Source organism: Monomorium pharaonis, chromosome 7, assembly GCF_013373865.1.
Source record: "Monomorium pharaonis isolate MP-MQ-018 chromosome 7, ASM1337386v2, whole genome shotgun sequence".
In the NCBI taxonomy this organism is placed as follows: domain Eukaryota; kingdom Metazoa; phylum Arthropoda; class Insecta; order Hymenoptera; family Formicidae; genus Monomorium; species Monomorium pharaonis.
Genome location: NC_050473.1, coordinates 1,734,925 through 1,754,131, shown reverse-complemented (window position 1 = coordinate 1,754,131; position 19,207 = coordinate 1,734,925). Strand labels below are relative to the sequence as shown.

At 45.5% G+C, this 19,207-nt stretch overlaps 1 protein-coding gene across 2 annotated transcripts in view; it reads left to right on the top strand.

Moving 5' to 3' along the window:
* The window catches only part of LOC118646414, a 123,705-nt gene extending 120,181 nt beyond the window's left edge, over positions 1–3,524 (top strand). For both annotated transcript variants that reach the window (XM_036289210.1, XM_036289209.1), the window contains one exon: positions 2,933–3,524. In XM_036289210.1, the coding sequence (XP_036145103.1) occupies positions 2,933–3,157 (225 nt within the window). In that variant the 3' untranslated portion in view covers positions 3,158–3,524. The remainder of the gene's footprint in view (positions 1–2,932) is intronic.
* Positions 3,525–19,207: the final 15,683 nt, after the last annotated feature.

The following is a 19,207-nucleotide window of genomic DNA, read 5'->3' as shown; positions in this document are numbered from 1 at the left end:
ATGATTGTCATGAGTTTTCTCGACGATTTTCTTTTCAAGTGTTTTCGCCCGCCACTCGCGCTCGTTGAAAAAGAAACTAAAACGAATGTTACCGCGTGCAATTGACATTTTCGCTACGTACTATCGATTTTGTAGAAATGAGCACGCACCGTTGCGTAGATACGTACGTTGACCTGCCATTCGTACAGTGACACAAGGTTGTCCACGGATGTGACATTGACAATGGTACGAACAGGCAGGTCTAACGAACCTACTGTGTCGCTTCTCCTCCACCCTCTCTCCCGTAACTTCCTGTTGCGCCTGTCATAAATGTGTATTCTGGTTCACTCTTTTTACATTAAAATGACTTAGCGGTCACAAGTAAAATCAGACCACATAACACATATATACATATGTTGGCTACTTGTTAAATTTAAAATATTATTACGTGGAATAAAAAAAATGTATTTTCCATTAGAACACACTTCTACTTTTTATCGAAATTATTTTGATCCAGCGCTGCAAAGTCGCAAACTAATTTTTTGCATTACCTTCAAATGCAATATAAGATAGTTTGTAATGTTTTAGTTTTTATTGAAAATTTTATTTAAAATTACGTAATACATTCTTAAGGAAAGAGGATCGATTCCTGCGAACGAGCAGTCTGCGAGTGTAAACAATAGGAGAGAATCCCGCCGGAGTTGTGTTGCTTACAGACGTGTGACACACGGCTTTCGGTTTCTGATTACCGCTCCCTGTATTCAGTTTAAATAAAGCTTACGTTACGTGATAAACGGGTCTTACTCGTATCTTGCCGTGCGCGTGTGAATGCAAGTGTTGCAGCTCAGTCTACACTTCCCTTCTCTTTCCACCTCCCCGAACGCGATAATATTATATTCAGTAATTATATATGTTATTTGTATGATTTGACTTACAACAATTTTTCGCGTGAATTTTATAATTAAGTGTACATGCTTGAAATCCCATTGACCCGCTTCGATATTATAAGGATGCAGCGTAGTTGAGAGTTCGCTAATTGAAGTTTTCCTTTAGCGACGCGAATCTCGGGCTTCGTTGGCCGCCTAGATGCAACTCTAGGCTGTCGGACCTATTTTCCATTGTTGAGTGGAGGCGATGAAGCGCCCCGCGGTCTCCCCGTCAACGTGTTTGATGCGACGCTCACGTAGGTTCTTGACCGCGTTTCTTATGCAACGTTTTTTTCCCCCGGGGGTCCAGGGCCGTCGTCCAATTAAACATCGATATATAATTATAGACCCGCGTATAATTAGGGGCGGACTCGCCGGCCCTAAGAATACATCGATTTCTGTCACTGCGCATTAGCCGCGAGGTCACTGCACCGTTTATAAACGTTCCGTAGATCCCGATGGCGAATTATAAATCGTCTGTAATGAGTGCGCCGCCTTTGAACCGTTACGGGCTTACAGTTAATTCTCGTCCCGTGGCTGCGATGAGCGGCTCCGATGTTCTTTTTGCACGTTCGAGAACAGTTCTCAGCGATTCGAGATTCGGACGTATAAATACCGCAGCGAGAATTAATTGCGCGTTCGCAACACAATTTTTCAGGATTTCCCTTCTTTTTTTCGGAATTTCGATAAAACGATAAAGCGCGACTTCGATCATCAGCGCGCAGCGTCGAACACCATTTGCGACGTGCGTTTGCGTTGCGCGTCGTGCCACATTTGCAGCGAGGCGAATCTATCGCGAGCTCCCATTGTTCGACACTAACGAGACGAGCTTTAATTATTCCCGCATTGTTTTGCAAAACAAAACCGTCGCCGGCCGATTCGATTGTTCTCCGAACGCGCGGAGAAGACGATCGTCGATTTTTTCCCTTCCGTCCGTCGAATGCGCGTTTCGTTCACGCGCAAAAAGAAAACCGCGATATTTTCTCGCTCCTCCGTTCCACTAGCCTGATGATCCCGTTTCGCCCACGAAAATTGCATTGCTTATGCAGGCGTCGAGCATCGTTTCTCTGCCTCTTCGAATCGAACACTAGGGTTTCGCGATAACGCGGAATGTAAATATCTCTTGACGTGTAACAGCAATTTAAACAAATTGCAGAGCAATTTCTGCAAAGCTTCTCAAGAGGAAACAAAGCTGTGTGCATACGGGATATTTATCACGGGAGGTATCTCAGGCATTGGAGTCGTGACTCTCCATCGAGGAGCACGATGAATGAGAGCGCGCGCGCGCGCGCGCGCGGGGCGAGAGAGAACGAATCGTAATCGCCCGCGGCGTCATTTCTTCAGCCGCGCGCTTATCGGCCGCATATCGCGGCGGACGCGCGCGCGATGCGCATCCGCACACGTGTCCCGTCAACACCGACGCGCTGCTCGGCTCGGCTCGGCTCGGCTTGCGCGCCCGAGTGCCACCCACGTTAGCGCTTTGTCTCCGATTGCTAAATCGGAGTCTGTTTGGTCTGCGGACTCGGAAAGGGAAGAGAACGGGTGGACTCGATTGCGAGGACGGATGATTGCGTCGCGTAAAGAGATCGCGGCGCCTGGGCGGAAATATATCGAAATATAAGAGCGGCGAAGGCCGTCGAGATAGCGGACGGTACCTCGCGAGGAGTTTAGTTTACTGTTACCTATTTTACTTAATACAGTGAGTGTATGTAGGTCAGCTAATTAATAATTGTTCCGTCGAGCGCGAATGCCGATAGATAATTTCTCGACGGGGTCCCGGAAACACGGGGGAGATACGTCGCTCGGGATGCTCGTTAAAAAAAAAAGAAAAAAAAAAGGTTTGACTATAATGACGAGTTTCTTGCAAAGCGGTTTCACGGCAAAGTCGGTCGCAGGTGCAACAAGTTGCGTAACGTATGCATATTACATTGGCGGACTCGGCGCGGTCTCGGGAATCGATCCTTCAATTATTTCGAGGACTGCGCTTTCAGCTCGCTGTAACCAACGACCGTACTTTCTGATTACAGAGTCCTGGAACGTTGCACAAGGATGTCGGCGGTGCTGGTACGAAGGTCAGCGAGAAAACCGTCGGTGGCGTCGGCACGGCGACCCTCACCACGCTCTCCTCCATTAATAACGCATCCAACACCGGCCGTAACAAAAACAACCCCGTATCTCACGAGGTAAGGCTAATACAACATAGCGCGCGCGAGATCGTCGAAAGGGACGCGAGAGATCCGCTCGCGTATTGATCGCAGCCGGCGATACGTCATCCCCGGGCCCCGTAGATGACTTGGATAATTAACCGGTCCCGCGCTCGGAATTTATTGCCCATTAATCCGCTCGCATTCGCGATCAGGTAGGCCCAGCCTTTCCGCTTCGCGTCTACGTGTGTACGTGCGCGCTCTCGCGCGGGTACATGACATTATTCAGTGCATGACTTATTGGACGCAGCATGGAGTACCGTTTACAGTTTCGTTCCACTTCTGCTCCTGTCGCACCGACGAGAGGAACCTAACGAAAATGTTCGTCTCGAGATTTTTAACCTTAGGCTTTGCTTTTTTTTTTATTTTTTTTTCTATGCCGAAGATTGGCCCGCGACGTAAATGAAGAAAAAAAGAAGAGATATATTGAGAGTCACGGACGATCGTTAATCAGCATCCGCGAATGCGGAATCTCGCGCCTTTGTTCGAACGGTGCAAAGCGAAACAAAAGTGAGCGCGCGCGCGCGGGGGAAAAAGAAACCCGATGACGCGATCGGGGATCGTTTGCACGATTCGTCGACTGTTATCACGTAGGATTTTATTGACCATTGTTAACGAGGAAAATTGTGCCGGCGTCGACGTCGACGTGCGTTTATCGGGGATCCGGATAAATTTACGGAGTAGAAACGCTCGCTATCGACGGCAATCGCGCGGCGAAACTCGTAGCACTGGCTCTACCGCGATTTTTGTTAACGGTTTTATTGAGGGATTTACGGGACGGGAGGGCAAATTCTCCCAAGAGAGAGAGAGAGAGAGCAATGGTCACTGCGACGTTAGTCGGATGGAACTAATTGAAAATTGTTGCCGTCGGCTACTACCTGTTAGGTCGCGATAAATTGTGTCTCTCTGACGTGCGCGCACGCTACGATTGTCTTGTTCCATTGCCGTTTCGACGAAGCCGTCACGAACGAGCTGAAACGGTACTCAATTTCTTGCGCAGGATTTCGCCGTCCCTTGGCCGGCGCGATATGGTCGGGTAGAATTGCAATGTACTATCGTGTCTATCTGCGGCCGACGGTGGCGAAGCAATTAGAAGCGTCTCCTCTCCGAACTGAAACCGATATCTTGACGAATACAAAGACCAACCCGGAAATGACCGTGTTATTTTTTTTTCGCGAACAATCGGGATGATTTTTACACCACAAATAAAAGTCAGTACGTTATTAATCATATAAACTATATCATTGATTGTTCTATAATTTATTGCACTGAGAAAAAAATGTCAATTTGACTAAATTTTACAACTAAATTAAATTTTGTGTATTCAAGTATTTATATTTTTCAATTAATTATCTTAATACTTGAATTGAAATATGTATATTTAAGTTAAATTCATAAATTTTTTTGAACTGGCAACATTTTAATTTAGTTAGAAAATTTTGTCGAATTAACAATATCATTTTTCTTAGTGTTTTTAAAGAAAATTTAAATTAAATCTATATTATGTATATAGATTTAATTAAAATTTTTTGAAAAAGAAGTAAGGAAAAGAAAAAATATTAAACGGAAATAGCATACTAACAATAAGTAGATTATTACGATAGTATTTCTAAAAAATAAATTAGTTAATAAAACGTTTTTATATCGCGGCTTTTTTATATTATTTAAAGAATAATTTCTACAAAATATATATATTTATTTCATTCTCGGGTCAAATGACGAATGAATCCCGAAACAGCCGCGTTATTTTTCTCTCGTTGGACTTTCGTTTAATAATTTAATTTACGAATTAACGTTTTTCTCTATGAACCCGTCATTTGATATCGCGTCAACGATATTTGGTATCGTCACCACCGACCGCAATCGATCGCTTCATCCAACGCGTATTAATCGCCTGGCCAAACACTCGTTAAGAGGCACAAAAAGTTTCCTTTCTAGCGGTTTGTACTACTGTCGTCACCGGTTAACTTGTCCCCGCCGAACTGTCACTCCGCTTGCCGCGCGGCCTCGATTCCGCGCCGCTATATTATTTCTTGCACCTTCGTGAGACAAATCGCCACGTCACCGTCGTTTGTCTCTCCCTTAATACTCGGCGGCTTTTTTCGCGAGTCCCATTACGTGACCGAGACGGTTGGATTTCCTTGCGCAACTATCCGCGATCGCGATCCCTCATGCGCGTCGCGCGGTTTTCAGAAGCGGTTCGCACAACAAACACGCTTACCTGCTTGCACGCGGATACCTTTTTTTTTTTTTAATCTCACGGATCTCGTTTAATGCACTTATTACATCTGCATGCATCTCTCAGAGAAAGAGAGATGAAACGTAGAAAAAAACGCAGCGGCGGTTACTTGCAACGTGTTGCACGCGATGCCGTGCATATAGGTATGTTTACACACCGCCGCGGTTTATCGAGCTCTCGGACCAATTCGTACGTGAATTTAGAAAGTTTGGCGCGCGCAGGATAATGCAGCTAATTGTTGTATCACGCTTGTGCAACTGCATGCGGCGGGCGCGAAAGCCAACGTTCGCCTCCTCTACGATTACCGTCATTTTGCAAAACGAAAGCGCTCATTAAGCCGGCCGAGACTCGAGGCGCGGATTGACGCGCTCGTTCGTTGCCGCGCTCACCTGACAGCGTAATTACCGTGGCTTTTACGACGTTTTCTGCCTTTGGTTTCTGCTGGTCGTTTTTCCTCGGTCGCTCTCTTAATCACGGTAGTCGTATCTCGAATTTATTGATAACGTCAGAACTATTTTCGTCCACCTCAGCATTTTACACGACGGACCTCCGACGATATTAACCAGTATCCATTGTAGGTAATCGAATATTGATAATAGATATTGATCGCCGGAGCAAGGATAGGTCAATCATGAAGGCTCTCCTCTCCGGCAAGTTCAGGGGATGTCTCCGGCACAAATGGCTCGGATAGATCCGGTGCCCTTTTCCACAGCGAGACGTGACTCACATCTCCCCGAGACATCGTCGAGTAGTATGGCGTAACGCAGATAAGGCCATTAAGTACTAAGCCGATCGGAAAAATAATGATTCGTGGGCGTACCGCTCTGTAATTTTAGAACTCAATTTCTTTTAACCTCTCTATTTGAGAAATCCAATTTTCTCGCGCATTTTACTTTACTTATTAATACGGCGCTGCAGAAGTCACACAACTGGCAATTCAATATCGTACGATGTAATCTAATTAGCGTGTACGAGTACCTTGCGTAGTAGGTACTTACGTAAAGGGGCTACGATATTTACGTTTCCCGTGATAATTTATACGTAACTCGTCGGATAGGTTTACAGGTCTCGCGGGAATCTCGCGGACCGTGTGTGTGGCTGTAACGCGCTCGCGGCGACGATTCGATACGGATCGTTCGATTCGATCGAGCGACGGCCGCAATTCACGAAAGATAATTTGTTATTAATTTGCTACATTTAGATAAATTTAATTATTTACGCGCGCGTTGATTGAATCCGAGCTATGTCGGTCCGTGTGTGCGTGTGTGTGTGTGTGTTCTTCGAAATCGTGAGAGAGCAGAGGAATGCTCGGACGTATGTGTATCATGTAACGCGGTTCGCCCCGATAATGTTTGTATATCGACGATTGTTTCGAAATTCCTCATTGATATGCGTCGATACATCTTGCCGGCACCACCAGTCGCTCCAATCATAATTAGAGAGGGTGTCGGATTCTAAACTTTGCGTATCTGTATGCTAACTTCTCGTTATTTCGCATAGCTTTGCATGACGCGCCTTGATTTAAATTGTTGGCAAATTTTATTTAGCTATTTTCGTGCGCTTTGTCTCGTGTGTAAATCATGAATTTGCGATTTGCGCGACGAAGGCCACTGATTTTGGCGATCTAAAAATGGAGTTGCGGCAATCAGAAACGCAAATGGTGTTTCCTCTTTCCGCTCGCTGTCTCTCTGTCTCTCTTTCTCTCTTTGCTAATTAAATCCACGCTGCTTGCGCGACGTGCGGCTTGACGTCGGTGACAGCCGATTGTTTGCGGTTCGATTGCGTTAAACGCGACATCAAAGATTCAGTAGGTTCGGTAAGTTGATAAAGTCGCGTATGCCTGCTCGCTACAACAACGCCGTACGCACGTCATACGACCATAAGAAGTCTACTTAGCGAGAATCATAAGCGGTGCATACAAGGCAGCGAGCGACGTAATCCGATCGCCTCGCATTGTATCTCGGATTTCGCGATAGCATAAATACTCTACGTGCGAGCTAGCCCAATGTTAACGATCCTAGGCAAGGGTAACATAATCGCCAGGATTAGCGAACGAGTGTCACATGGGCGGTTCTCCGCTTAACTTACGCGGAGGGTAACTTGTCTTTCGGTTCGACACACACACGTCGCTTCGTTGTCTCCCCGTCCGACTCTACCGGGGTGGTGAAAAACCCACGACAAGTGGGAGAGAAATTACCGTCGACATCGACACTGCGATGGGGAAACGGCCTTATTATCGGCGATCTTATCGCACGATTATTAGTCGATTTATTGACTTGGATTTATGTTCGCTTAAAAAGGCCATTTCGACGTGATTTTATCGAGTAATTTTATGACGAAATCTCACAATCGCACATTGTTAATCGTACGACTTCGAGTAGGACGCGCGCGTGTGTCGTGTTCCTTGAGAGAGAGAGAGAGAGAGAGAGAAACTGTACTCGCGCTCGTCCTTTCCTCTCCGCGCGGTTCTTGCATAACGCACGTGACACTTATATCCCTATTGTTAATACAATATTCTCATCTACGTCCCGTAATTCACTCGCGCGCATCGACGACCGTCGGCGGATAAATATCAAGGCTCATAATCAAGTGGGAATTGAGACACGATTCCGTATTTGATAATTATTATCCCCGCCGCGTCCGTACTTGCTAAACGGCAGACAATGTGACGCCTTTATGTGATCGCGAAACAATCGGCACCTCCGTCGAAGTTCATTATAGTTCACTCGCGAGCCTTTTACACGCACCCAGGAGGCATGGAATATATCTTCGCTTTCTACGATTGCAATTTGCCGCGATAGAAAATATATTCGATGCGCCGAGCGAGTAACAGAAAAGAATCGCCAGAGAAATGCAATAAAGAATTTCTCCTACGAAATCGCAATTGATTTGACGTTTCTTGTTTATATCTCGATAATTGATATCTAATTTGGTTTTTAAATTCGAAAATAATTCAATTTTATGAAAATTATCATACACAATTTGCGCGAGTGTTCATTTTTTACTGGTACAATCGGATTACGATGCACGAAACGTTCGCGATTTCCGACGCTGCCCAACAAACGGCTGTCTGATTAGCCGGTGTTATCGGTGTTGCTACGTCGAATCTCATCACCGCTCGGCCACGAGGAAACGTACAGCTCGCTCAGGCGTTTTCTTCTCGCGATGCGCGCGCACGTGTGTGTACCGTTATCTCCATACGCACTTTGACTTCGTGCATATGTAGGTCTCGGGTGGTTACTACTATGCTAATGGAGATATCCGTTCGATTATAAGCTTGCCGTTTCGTGGGCGCGCGCGCGCGCGCGCGAGCGCAAAACCTTACCGTCGTCGGTGTGGGTGATGATGATAATGAGAAGTTGTATACCGCCGACACTATCAATGGCAATTGTCCGACTTGGGAAAGCGACATTAATATATACCTGTTTGTGCATCGCTCGCGACCCAGAATCCCACTATTGCGCCAAGCTTGCCGCTGCGCTTTAATTTCGGGGATAAATATCGATGTTAGCCGTGGGGGTCGCGCACGCTCGGAATTCTACTGATTTCGTCGTCGTCCCTGAAGAAACGTAATGGGAATGAACGGGTAGAACAATCACGAGTTATATCCTCGTGCGCGAGGCAACGACCATAGGATCGGACGGGAGTAGTGGAAGATATCCTTCTCGCGAAACAAACATCGGGTACGAATTGCCGTGTGCGCGCGTAATTGCCTCCTCTCGCCGTCGCTTCGAGCCACGAAATCCAGTCCGCCCCATAACGAGGACAGGTCGCGGCTAATTCCCGACGCTTAAATTTCTAATGATCCACGATCAACGGGCGCGACTATCGCGCGACGTGCAAACACGCTTCCAGAGACGGCCGTATAATCGGCCGAGGGGTGGGGGGGATATAAATATTCATTAGTCGGTTCAATTATACGACCACCGAGGGGTTACCGGGCTGCGCTATCGGTATGCCGGCGTGTAAGTGTTAAACGCATATTGCGCGTACGCGTTGGCAACCGACACGAGTGTATGTGTGCTGCGCGTCGGCCACGGCGACAAAAGGACGATGAACTGTACCAGTAGCGTCGTCGTCGTCGTCGTCGTCGTCGCAGCGGTCGGCGCTCGCGACGAGATAACCGGTTTCGGATATCAGCGAAATTGTCCTTGTGTACCTGGCCTACCCGCCAACACGAGTAAAATCGAATTCAATGTGGCAGAGATCCCCGGCGCACCCACGCGCATCCGCTGATACTTTCTGGCCAATAAAAGAAACGCAGCAATTGAAAACAAAAAAATTAATATCTCTTACAATTAATTTTCAGATATAGCGCAAGTGCCTAACTTTGTCTATTGGTATACTTTATGAAAGACTTTTAATTGCTTTATCATTTTTAATTATACAATTAATTATTTTTATCAATTATATATGTTTTTATTTCTGATGTACGAGTTCAAAATGTAGACGTGAAGAAACATCGCACGATGCGATTTCTTTTCTCGCTTTCGGGGATTAACCTGACAACAGGCGCGTGAACAGACTTTCTAGAACCGATTACATTAGCACTGTTTCACTAAATAATATTCTTTTGTTTTCCCGAGGAGTTGGCTCGCTTAATTTGCCGGGTCGTCGGTAGATTTCACACGTAAGCCGGCTCGGGAGATTTCGATCGATGAATTTATCGCGACTATATCCGGCTGTATCGCATCCAGAAAAGAAACAAAAAACTATAACTTCTCGTTAATTATATCGCTTATCGTGATCACGGGCGCCTCGTAGCATGCGCGATAGCCGATATCGTTCCCCGTATCGGACGCAAGCAAGACGAACGCCCGGGCAAGAAGCAGGAGTAGCCGTCGGCCGTATTGGTATTAATATCGTTCCATCTTGTGCACCGAAGAAACGTTCGGGTCACGCGTGTCCCGTTAGCGTCGAGGGGATCACGCCGAGGGTTAATGGAACCGTTCTGACGACTCGCCGCCGATTCCCGATCGTTAAAGGCTGATAATAAAGCCAGGGCTGCCGATGCGCGTTTCTTTCTCTCTTACATAATGGGGAGACCCCGGCAGACGTTCGCCTGTCGATCGATGGTCGTTTCCGGTGGGCCGTGCGACCGTCCGTCACGTGACTTCCGCTGTAAAGTCGTGCGTAACGCGCAACGTATAAATACGCACGTATATGTATGCACATACGTGGCGCGCATCCTCGGTGCGCTTGACAACGTATACGCGCGAATATTAATGAGATACGCGTGCAATCGCGCGCTGGTAATACGCCTGGAATCCCGAGGTCTTTCTCTCTCTCTCTCTCTCTTCTCTCAAAGAGCGCGCGTGCCTCATCTCTCACGAACGCATTCCTTTCAATCGGATTTATTTGATTTAGCTGCGTATTTCACAGCGCCGCAGTGAAAGCTTCGAGGAGAGGAGAGCTGTGCTACGTTATAAACTTATGAAATTTAAAATTGAACCTCCTCTGATGCACTCCGATGGTACAAAGTGATCCCGTACGCGATTCACGACGCGTAACTTTGTTGCACGATCCCCTGAAATTTTTATTACGCTTCAATTACCTGATGAGATTCTCTCAGTAAAGGTATTTTAGAACAGACGACGAAACTTACGCATCCCGTATGCCAGTACGGAGATCAAATGCGGAGTTTCCGATTAATAACTCGTTGGCGATAATTCCAACTTGGTAACGAAAGAAACTTTTAATGAACCGTACGATAGATGTAGTTACATTTGAAAATATGCCGGGTATGCGATCTCATTTAATCCATTTTATTAAGATTTTATTACGCGATATGCATTTTTGCGATAGAAATCGCGGTTCATCGAGGACGAGCGTAATCAAGTCGATAACTCTGTGGAATAGTCGATCGACCGCCGTATACCTTTGCAGTACTCATCGCTAAATGCTCAATTCCTTTATGCCTCATATCGGCGTTTCATCTCGAAGGACGATATTCGACGCGCGGCGCGCTCCTTTCGTGAATATTACGCTTCTCCTTGAAGCTGGCGCGATCATTATAACGCGCGATGCTCACGCGAGGAAACCGCGAGGTCTCTCCAACAGCGCGCGCGTCCGGGACGTCAGAACCTTTCGAAAGCGATCGGCGACGTCGCGGGTAATCGTTGGTTGCCGAACAGCTCTAGCTGGACGCTGCCTGGTACCCGAAGTCTCGCGAAAATGTGTCGCCGCGAGCCGTCGTAAAAGTTTTATAACGACGCATTACACGCGCCTGCACAGCGCGTGCGACAGCACATGCCGCGTGAAAATTATGCAGGGAGTAACACACAGAGAGGCGTGTGTGTGTGCATGCGGTGCGTGTTTGGTTTCTATCGTTTACACCTGTCACACCTAGAATTCGAAACTCTCCGCTGTAAGCGATGGACGGCGCGCCTCGGCGATCTTTCGCACGTCGTATATTTACGAAAGATTATCTTTGAACTTTTCTTTCGCGGGATGTTCATAGATAATAGCCGTGATAATAATTTGCGAGTATTGGAAATTATTTGTAATCTTTTTTTCTAGGCGTATATTTATTTTAAATCGCGACTCGTCTACAGCTTTAGGGATTGTAAAAAAAAAAGCGAGGATAAGGATAAGGTGAAAGTAAATTTTATTATTTACACCATATTTTCTATTAAATATTTTATTATTAAAACATTCTTTTCTGAAAATAAAAACGAAGATTTGAAGAATATCTTTATCTTCTATTTCTATTGATAATCAATACGCTTTTGACGTCGTATTGAAGCAAATCATTTTGACATACAAGGTTTAATAATAGTTTAGGCGTTTTATTTCGAAATTTGATTTCCGTTTCCAGCATAGTTGAAAAAATTTATCGCTGCCCACCAGTGTGTCGTTACCGGCTGTCCCGTTAGCTGTTTTCATGACATTGATCGCGTATGCTCGGTGCCCGCTGCTGCATTTGATGGGGGAAAAAAATAATTGTCGCGATGCGGTTGCAGATTGAGCCGTGGCTTCAAGGTGCCGTTGTAAAACGCATTATCGAGACCGGGCGATTAGTGTTTTCCGGTTTCTGAGGTTGAGCGTTCCGTTGTGTGTCAAGGCGACCAGCCTTGGCTCCATATTTCTTACAGAAACTGGGCGAGTCATTGTTTGCATTTGTTACATAAATGTATCATCTCGCGATATCGTAAACCGACTTTTCATCTTCGGACTAGACGGATTTAGCTATACAGCCTGATTAAATGTGCAGGTGCATCATCGTGCAAAACGATCGTTTGAAGAAACAAACCTTGAGAATAATTATCGCGATCTGCCATCAAGATTAGATTCAAGTAATTATTATCAAGTAATAAGGTATACGTAAGATTAATATCCAGAAAAGTGCCGGACTCGGAAGTTTTCTCGGTAAACTACCGTTGGAATACAGTAGTCAAGCCGAAGAAATCACTTCTGGCGATAATGCGGGTTTGCGGCAGTGTAAAGATATGTAAATTGAATATCTGCATAAGAATCCTTATCTAATAAAACGTTTCCCCAGCTGCGTATTGCCTACGTGCCGTAAACAATTTCCCAAGGAAGAACCTCCGAGGTGAGAAAACATTAAGGTCATAAATCGCAGGTGTGTGCCGGGCGAGCGTGCAGAGGGAAGAGGGGTGTCAGCGGGATGTGAAGAGACTGATAGCTTTCTTTCCTCATTTCTTTTTCGCGGTCAGCGTTTCGGCGCGGACCGTTCGTAAAACTTTCCGGTCCCCAGCTTCTCTTCTCGCAGCTGCGCCTCCTTCTCGATCCCGTGCTCTCCCGCACAAGCTACAAGCGATTCGACGATCCGAAAGGGCGGCAATGGAGAAAGCTTGTTTCGGCTCCCGCGTCGTGCGACTGATACTTTCGTGCACATGTCAGTTACAACGTCAAGCGGGTGACACTCCGCCGAATCCGGTAGCCGCAGCCTCACACGTGTGCGTCCCGGGCGAAGGGACATGACAAGAAGGCCGTGTGCGACTTTTCCGTCGCGAGATCGTAGTCCGCGTCCGGTTACATCCGCCCAAGTTTCTCGAGCTGTGGATACAAAAAAAAAAAAAAAAAAAAAAAATAAAATGAACATTACCTCCTAACTCCATGAATCTGTGCTGTTCCGTTGGTTGCGCCACTAGCGCCCAGACACTTACGACACAATAGCATTAATTAGTGGCTTTGTCGTTATTCTACGAAAGTTTTAATTAATGCTGAAACTTCTGTTCAGAGATGATTCTATTTCTTTACTCTTGTAACAGCGCAAGTGTCTTTCTTTAATTGCATCTGAAGGACTCGGTGAGCGAGAAATTGACGACGACGAACTTGAGACGCGGCTTCTTTGCACCGGAGCGAACACTTTCGCGTGTCTGACAGGGTCGACAGGTGATAGGTCCCAACGAAATAATTGCTTCCCGGTCGTTTGTGCCGTCGAGAAAACGGGAGTTCAACATTCGGACGAATCTCCGCTCCGGGACGGAAATTGTGTCGCCACGGCCCACGACGGTGAACGACAAAGGTATCCTCGATACGTGGCGCGATTGAATTTCAATACGCAGAAGTTGTTAAGCAATGGAACTGGCTTCCACGGGCTTGACGCTCGATTGTCTTTCCAGTTTCCATTGTCCGCGGGTGAAGCGCACAGGAAAAATCATAATAAAGGCCTTCTCTCCTTCTCGTTCGGGTTCCGCGAATGTGCCGACCGGGGGAACCCGTTGTTCCTCGCGATCGGATCGTTTTTCGCCTATCTGGCTATCGATCACGGAGCGATAAAAGTAGGCCACGCGAGAGAGAGAAGAAATGGGGTACATGGTCTCCAATCTTGCAATTATACCTCTGAAAATACTGGTTTCAATGGCGGGTCGGAAGAAGTATTGCCCGTAAATCTTTTATAGACGCTCAAGGTAGGACACGGTAGTTAATGCAGAAGGGGGAAAAAAAAAAGGGAAAAACATCTACCTGGTCTAGTCACTGCCATGTACGTACGAAAAGATTTCGTTGCCTTATTAAGGTGTTCTCGTCTCGTCTCGTCTCGCGCGGTCCTCATCTCGTCCACAGCTTCGCCAACCTGGACGAAGAAGGACGGAGAGCCGGAACTTCGAAACCAGTTTATTATTCGAAACGCGCGCCGCGAGTACGCGTAAAAAGAAGCGAGGTCTCGCGAGGCCTCTCCGAGATGTGTTTTCTAGCAGGTTTTATTTGAGGTCAGTTTCGTCCTACGAGAGAAAGAGAGAGAGGAAGATGCGACGCGCATCGGCTCGCTATCGTTTCCGCCGCCGACCCAATCTCCCCAACGGGGCTCTGGCGCCCGTTGTTATTTGCCCGGGAGAAATTGCCGGTCTTCGTTCATAAACGCGAAATCGCTAGCGCGGTTCCCATCTCGCCCATCCAGAATCGCTTAAAACGATAAAACAGCACCGTATAAATAAGTTTATAGGCCGAGCAAATATCGGCACCGTGGCCGCGTTTCCCGGTCTGTCGAAGAAGAAGAGAAGCCTCGTTTCTCTCGCTCTCTCTCTCTCTCTCTCTATCTCTCGCCTCAAAAGCGAGACTTTTGTTCCGATTCGCGATTCCGAGATCGGCGCATTCGACACGTCGGTTTTTCATGAATAAATCATATTGCGGTTTATCTGCAGGCGAGACCGTGAATTTCGGTCGGGGGAATTTGCACAGAGTGCCCGCGACCGACGTTCGTTCGTTGGAACGTAATCTGCGTGCGATTGAAACGCGCGTATTGTTTGTTTCGTAAATGTGCATATCAGCGCGATACTCACAATTAATATATCTATATAGATACTATACATCTCAATAAGCGCGCTTTATTAATCCCGCATGTTTGAAAGGGATGATCGTTGCCCGTCACATTGTTTGACGCTTATTCGTATATTCTGCGCTCTATATGTAATGCATTCTCTTTTCTAGTATAATTAATTTACATGTTAATTCTCGATAGTTGCAATTTTTAAAATAATCTTTCTGCTATTATATATATATTGATATAATAATCTACATAAGTAAGTTTTCTTTTCTGACACGCTTAATTTAAATCCTTTCGCTAACTCTCGAGATAGAATTTTTAATAATCTTTCCGACATCTCCAGATGAATGTGATTCTTATCAATTTGTCCTCTGCGACAAATACACACTTCTACATACAAATGAATAACTTGCATCGAGCATAATTCGACACGGCAGATAAAATAGTTCCTTAGAAATCCATCTTCCGCCGAAGCGCAACACGCACATGCGGCGATATCCCGTAGAAGTGTTATGCAACAGCGGATAGCACACCTATAACGTGCCCGATCGTTTTCTTATGAATTCGAAAAGTTGCGGGAGCGCGCAATTACAAACTGCTACTCGAGACTCTCTCGTTTCACGAGTCATTGATTATTAGAAGCTCCGGCATCACGTTAATGCCGCAATCGATCGCGGCGGTCCGAACGGCCGCCGTAATCTCCAGTAATCCCGGGGAGAAATCCGCCAATCGCATCCTACGTGCGCTCTTATCGTCTCCGTTACGTAATTATGAAATTTACCTGGAACACATCCGTGCGCGCGTACACGCGCGAATACCGGTGAAAATACCGGTTGCTCGTACTCGCGCTCCTTTTGCTCCGTTTGGAAAGGAAACGATCGGCCATGTGTAACTCTTACGCAATCCCCAGGCCAGGATGTGCACAGCACGCGTGTGCGTAGGTGCGTCTATAACTTTCGATCGTGACGACAACCGAAGCGAGTCCACGACGACGACGACGACAACCACAGTCCGGTCTGTGGGGTCGGTTTGGCAAGTGTGTCAATGATAGCGTTGGAGGATATCATTCGGTATCTTCCTCGAAGCGCTTCTAGGCCGGAACTGCAAAAGAGAGAAATTGCGGACAAAGGGAGAACGAGGAATAATGCCGTTCGCTTTCGCTGATTCGATCGGCGTGCTTTCCAGTCTCGCGTACTCCGAACTGATGGCAAAACTGCCCGGGGAGCTGATTAGCAATTTAATTATAACTTGGCGATTTGAACTAAGGTAAATTAGGTAGATAAAAGCAACAAAGGCATACGGATACTTGAGATCGAAGATAATGTTTCCAAGAGTTCACATATCTGACCTTTATAACGAGGGGATATGTGATGTGGTTCTTTTTTCCATTTGCATTTCAGCAGAACCGGCAACGGTAGAACGATGCTTAATAAATCCTCCGAGTAATCGGTAATTGCACCAGGGGAGGTCGGTGCATTATAGGCGCATTAGAAATAAGACATGACGGATCTCGTTAATTAAAACACTACGGTAAATCCAAAGATCGCTCGAGCACATCCGACTTTAATTCAGTCGTAAAAGCGAGAGCTTTTTTAACTTTTTAAAAGGATTCTCAATTTTTTGTCGAATAATTTGAACGATAAATATAGACTGCATTGCTCTTTCAGGTTTTTATATATATAGCTATTTCAGCTTCTTTATTCGAAAGACAAAGTTTATTTCAAGCATTATTTTGGCAGGAGAATTTATTTGCGCAAATACTTTCTCTTAGTAAATATTCACTGGTGCGTTTATAACCACAATTTAATTTGGGATATTTCTAAATATGTTTGTAGGACATTGAACGCAGGATTTGCTTGGCAATTTAAGTGGACTGACCGAGTATACTTGGATCAAATTTTAGACCGTACACTGAGAGAATCATACATGAATATTAAAATCACCAAATGTGTTGACTTGACTTAAAAAAAAAAAAGATTTATTTGTTTACACTTGATTAAATATTTATTCGAAATAAATTCATACATTTTCTTGATTAAAGAAAATGTTTTCTTTTTTTCAAATTGAGATAATATTTGCTTGACAAAAGAAATTTAATAATTAGAGTTAAAAAAGAAATTTTAAATATGAAAAGTAAGTAGTTGAAACGTTTTCTTATTAAATCAAAAGGAATGAAGTAATGTAAGAATTAAGTAAACTTATCAATTAAATTTTTTGAATGTTATTTTAAAAATCTGAATATTTCTCGGGGCCCCCAAGCCAACGTAATGTTTAAAATAGACAAATAAATATATGTAGACCAATCGTAAAACTGTTAGACACGGTGTACAAATAATACCGGCGCGGCAGCTTCGCGTACCTTGATTTTATAATTGTCCGCCAGCACCCCGACCAAGTGTAAGATTTGCGAACAATAAATCACCAAGAGTCGCAAATTGATGCCGCGCCAAATCACGGTTACGACTCGCATCTGTCCAAATAACGCGTTCACAGCGCGGATTCTCCGCGAGATTCTAGCGTATATTTTGGATTCTATTAATAACCAATGCGAAATTAAGTCGTTAACGCACAGATTACCCGGTGATTTATCACGCTTACTGGCAGGCGGTTTCACTTTCCCTCTTTACAGGAGATCGCACACATCTCTGTAACAAAAACACTTTCTAGTTTACATTAGAAAAGTAACTCAAACAATTGCCTGCACGCAATTCATCTCAGTAATAGAACATGGAAGAGATCTTCGATTCTTTGTAAAACATATTTAACACTTGGATTTAATTATTTATCTTGCAGAACATCTTCCTTTCTCTAGTAAATGATCTTGTTTGTTACATTAATAATTTGTAATTGAAATTGCACTTATATCGCGATACGTAATCCATTGATTTCTCTACAAATCGGAGCTACAAAAAATATCTTTGAATTTTGATTTCGACTGAGGAATTTACTTTACGAATTCTGTTGCTCTAAATTATTAAACAGTGTAAAGTAAATATAGAATTGAAATACGCTTATCGCACGCAAATCGACGTGGATGCATATGCACAATACAAGATTAATGAGCATCCAGCTTAAATTATAATCCCAGCTTTATAATCCTAATCCTTTCGACTGCGAAATGGTGCACGGCAAACGTATACATTCCTCTGGCCGGGGATCAACTGTCTTGATTTCGCGTAATCGAAATTAATTGATAATTTGTCGTTCGAGGGATTACAAATTGCCGGACCGTCGACCGGGGGAATTTCGTTTCGCACGTGGCCACCCGAAATGGTCGCCGCCCGGAAGTTTTAATGAACCGTATTCACGACAATCACGAGTGTGCAGTTTACGGCACGCGCGCGCTCCTTCATGGCAATAGAATGAAAGAGTCGCACACTCTCTCGCGTTGCGTTTCGCCGAGCCATTTGCCGGTGTAAACGGCAAACACCGTATAAACATTAGCCTGTATTCAGTGCCTGTCGTAACTGCAAGTGATTTCGAATCGCGACGCCGTCGCGAGTATTTACCCGATGTTATTTACTGAATTAAACAAGACGCACAGCTGACGGTTTTACGCGCGATCGTGGGTGGATGAGATATGTTGATACACGTATCTAGTGGCTTCCGCGCGAGATATTCCTGTTTATCCAATCCGCCACACTATGTACACACACGGCAAGGTGTATCATGCGGATTCTCCGCCTGACCAATAATCGATCGAAAGAGAGAAGCTCATTATTCCCGATTTCTCAAACTCGATTCGCATCGGGGGTTCTCTTCGATAATGCTAGGCCTCTTGATACCATTTATTTCCACGAAATGTAATTGCACCCGAAAAAAAAAGATTCCACACATGGTAGGGAATAATAATCTATTGCGCTCGCCTCCAAAGTTTTCCGATCTCCAACCGCTGGAGGAAAGTGCAGCGCAAACACGTATAACACGACGCAATTATCGTCGAACACGCGGTGAAAATGCACTTGCCGCGTCCATTTAAGTCGTTCTCAAGGCGCTCTAACGTCGTAACGGAGCACCGATCGCTCCGCTCCGCTCCGGGGATCGGCTCGCTCGCGCGGGTTAATGAGCTCCTCCCCGCACGCGTGTGCGTGGCACACCATGGCCGTTTTCCTGACTCGGCGTCGTGCTT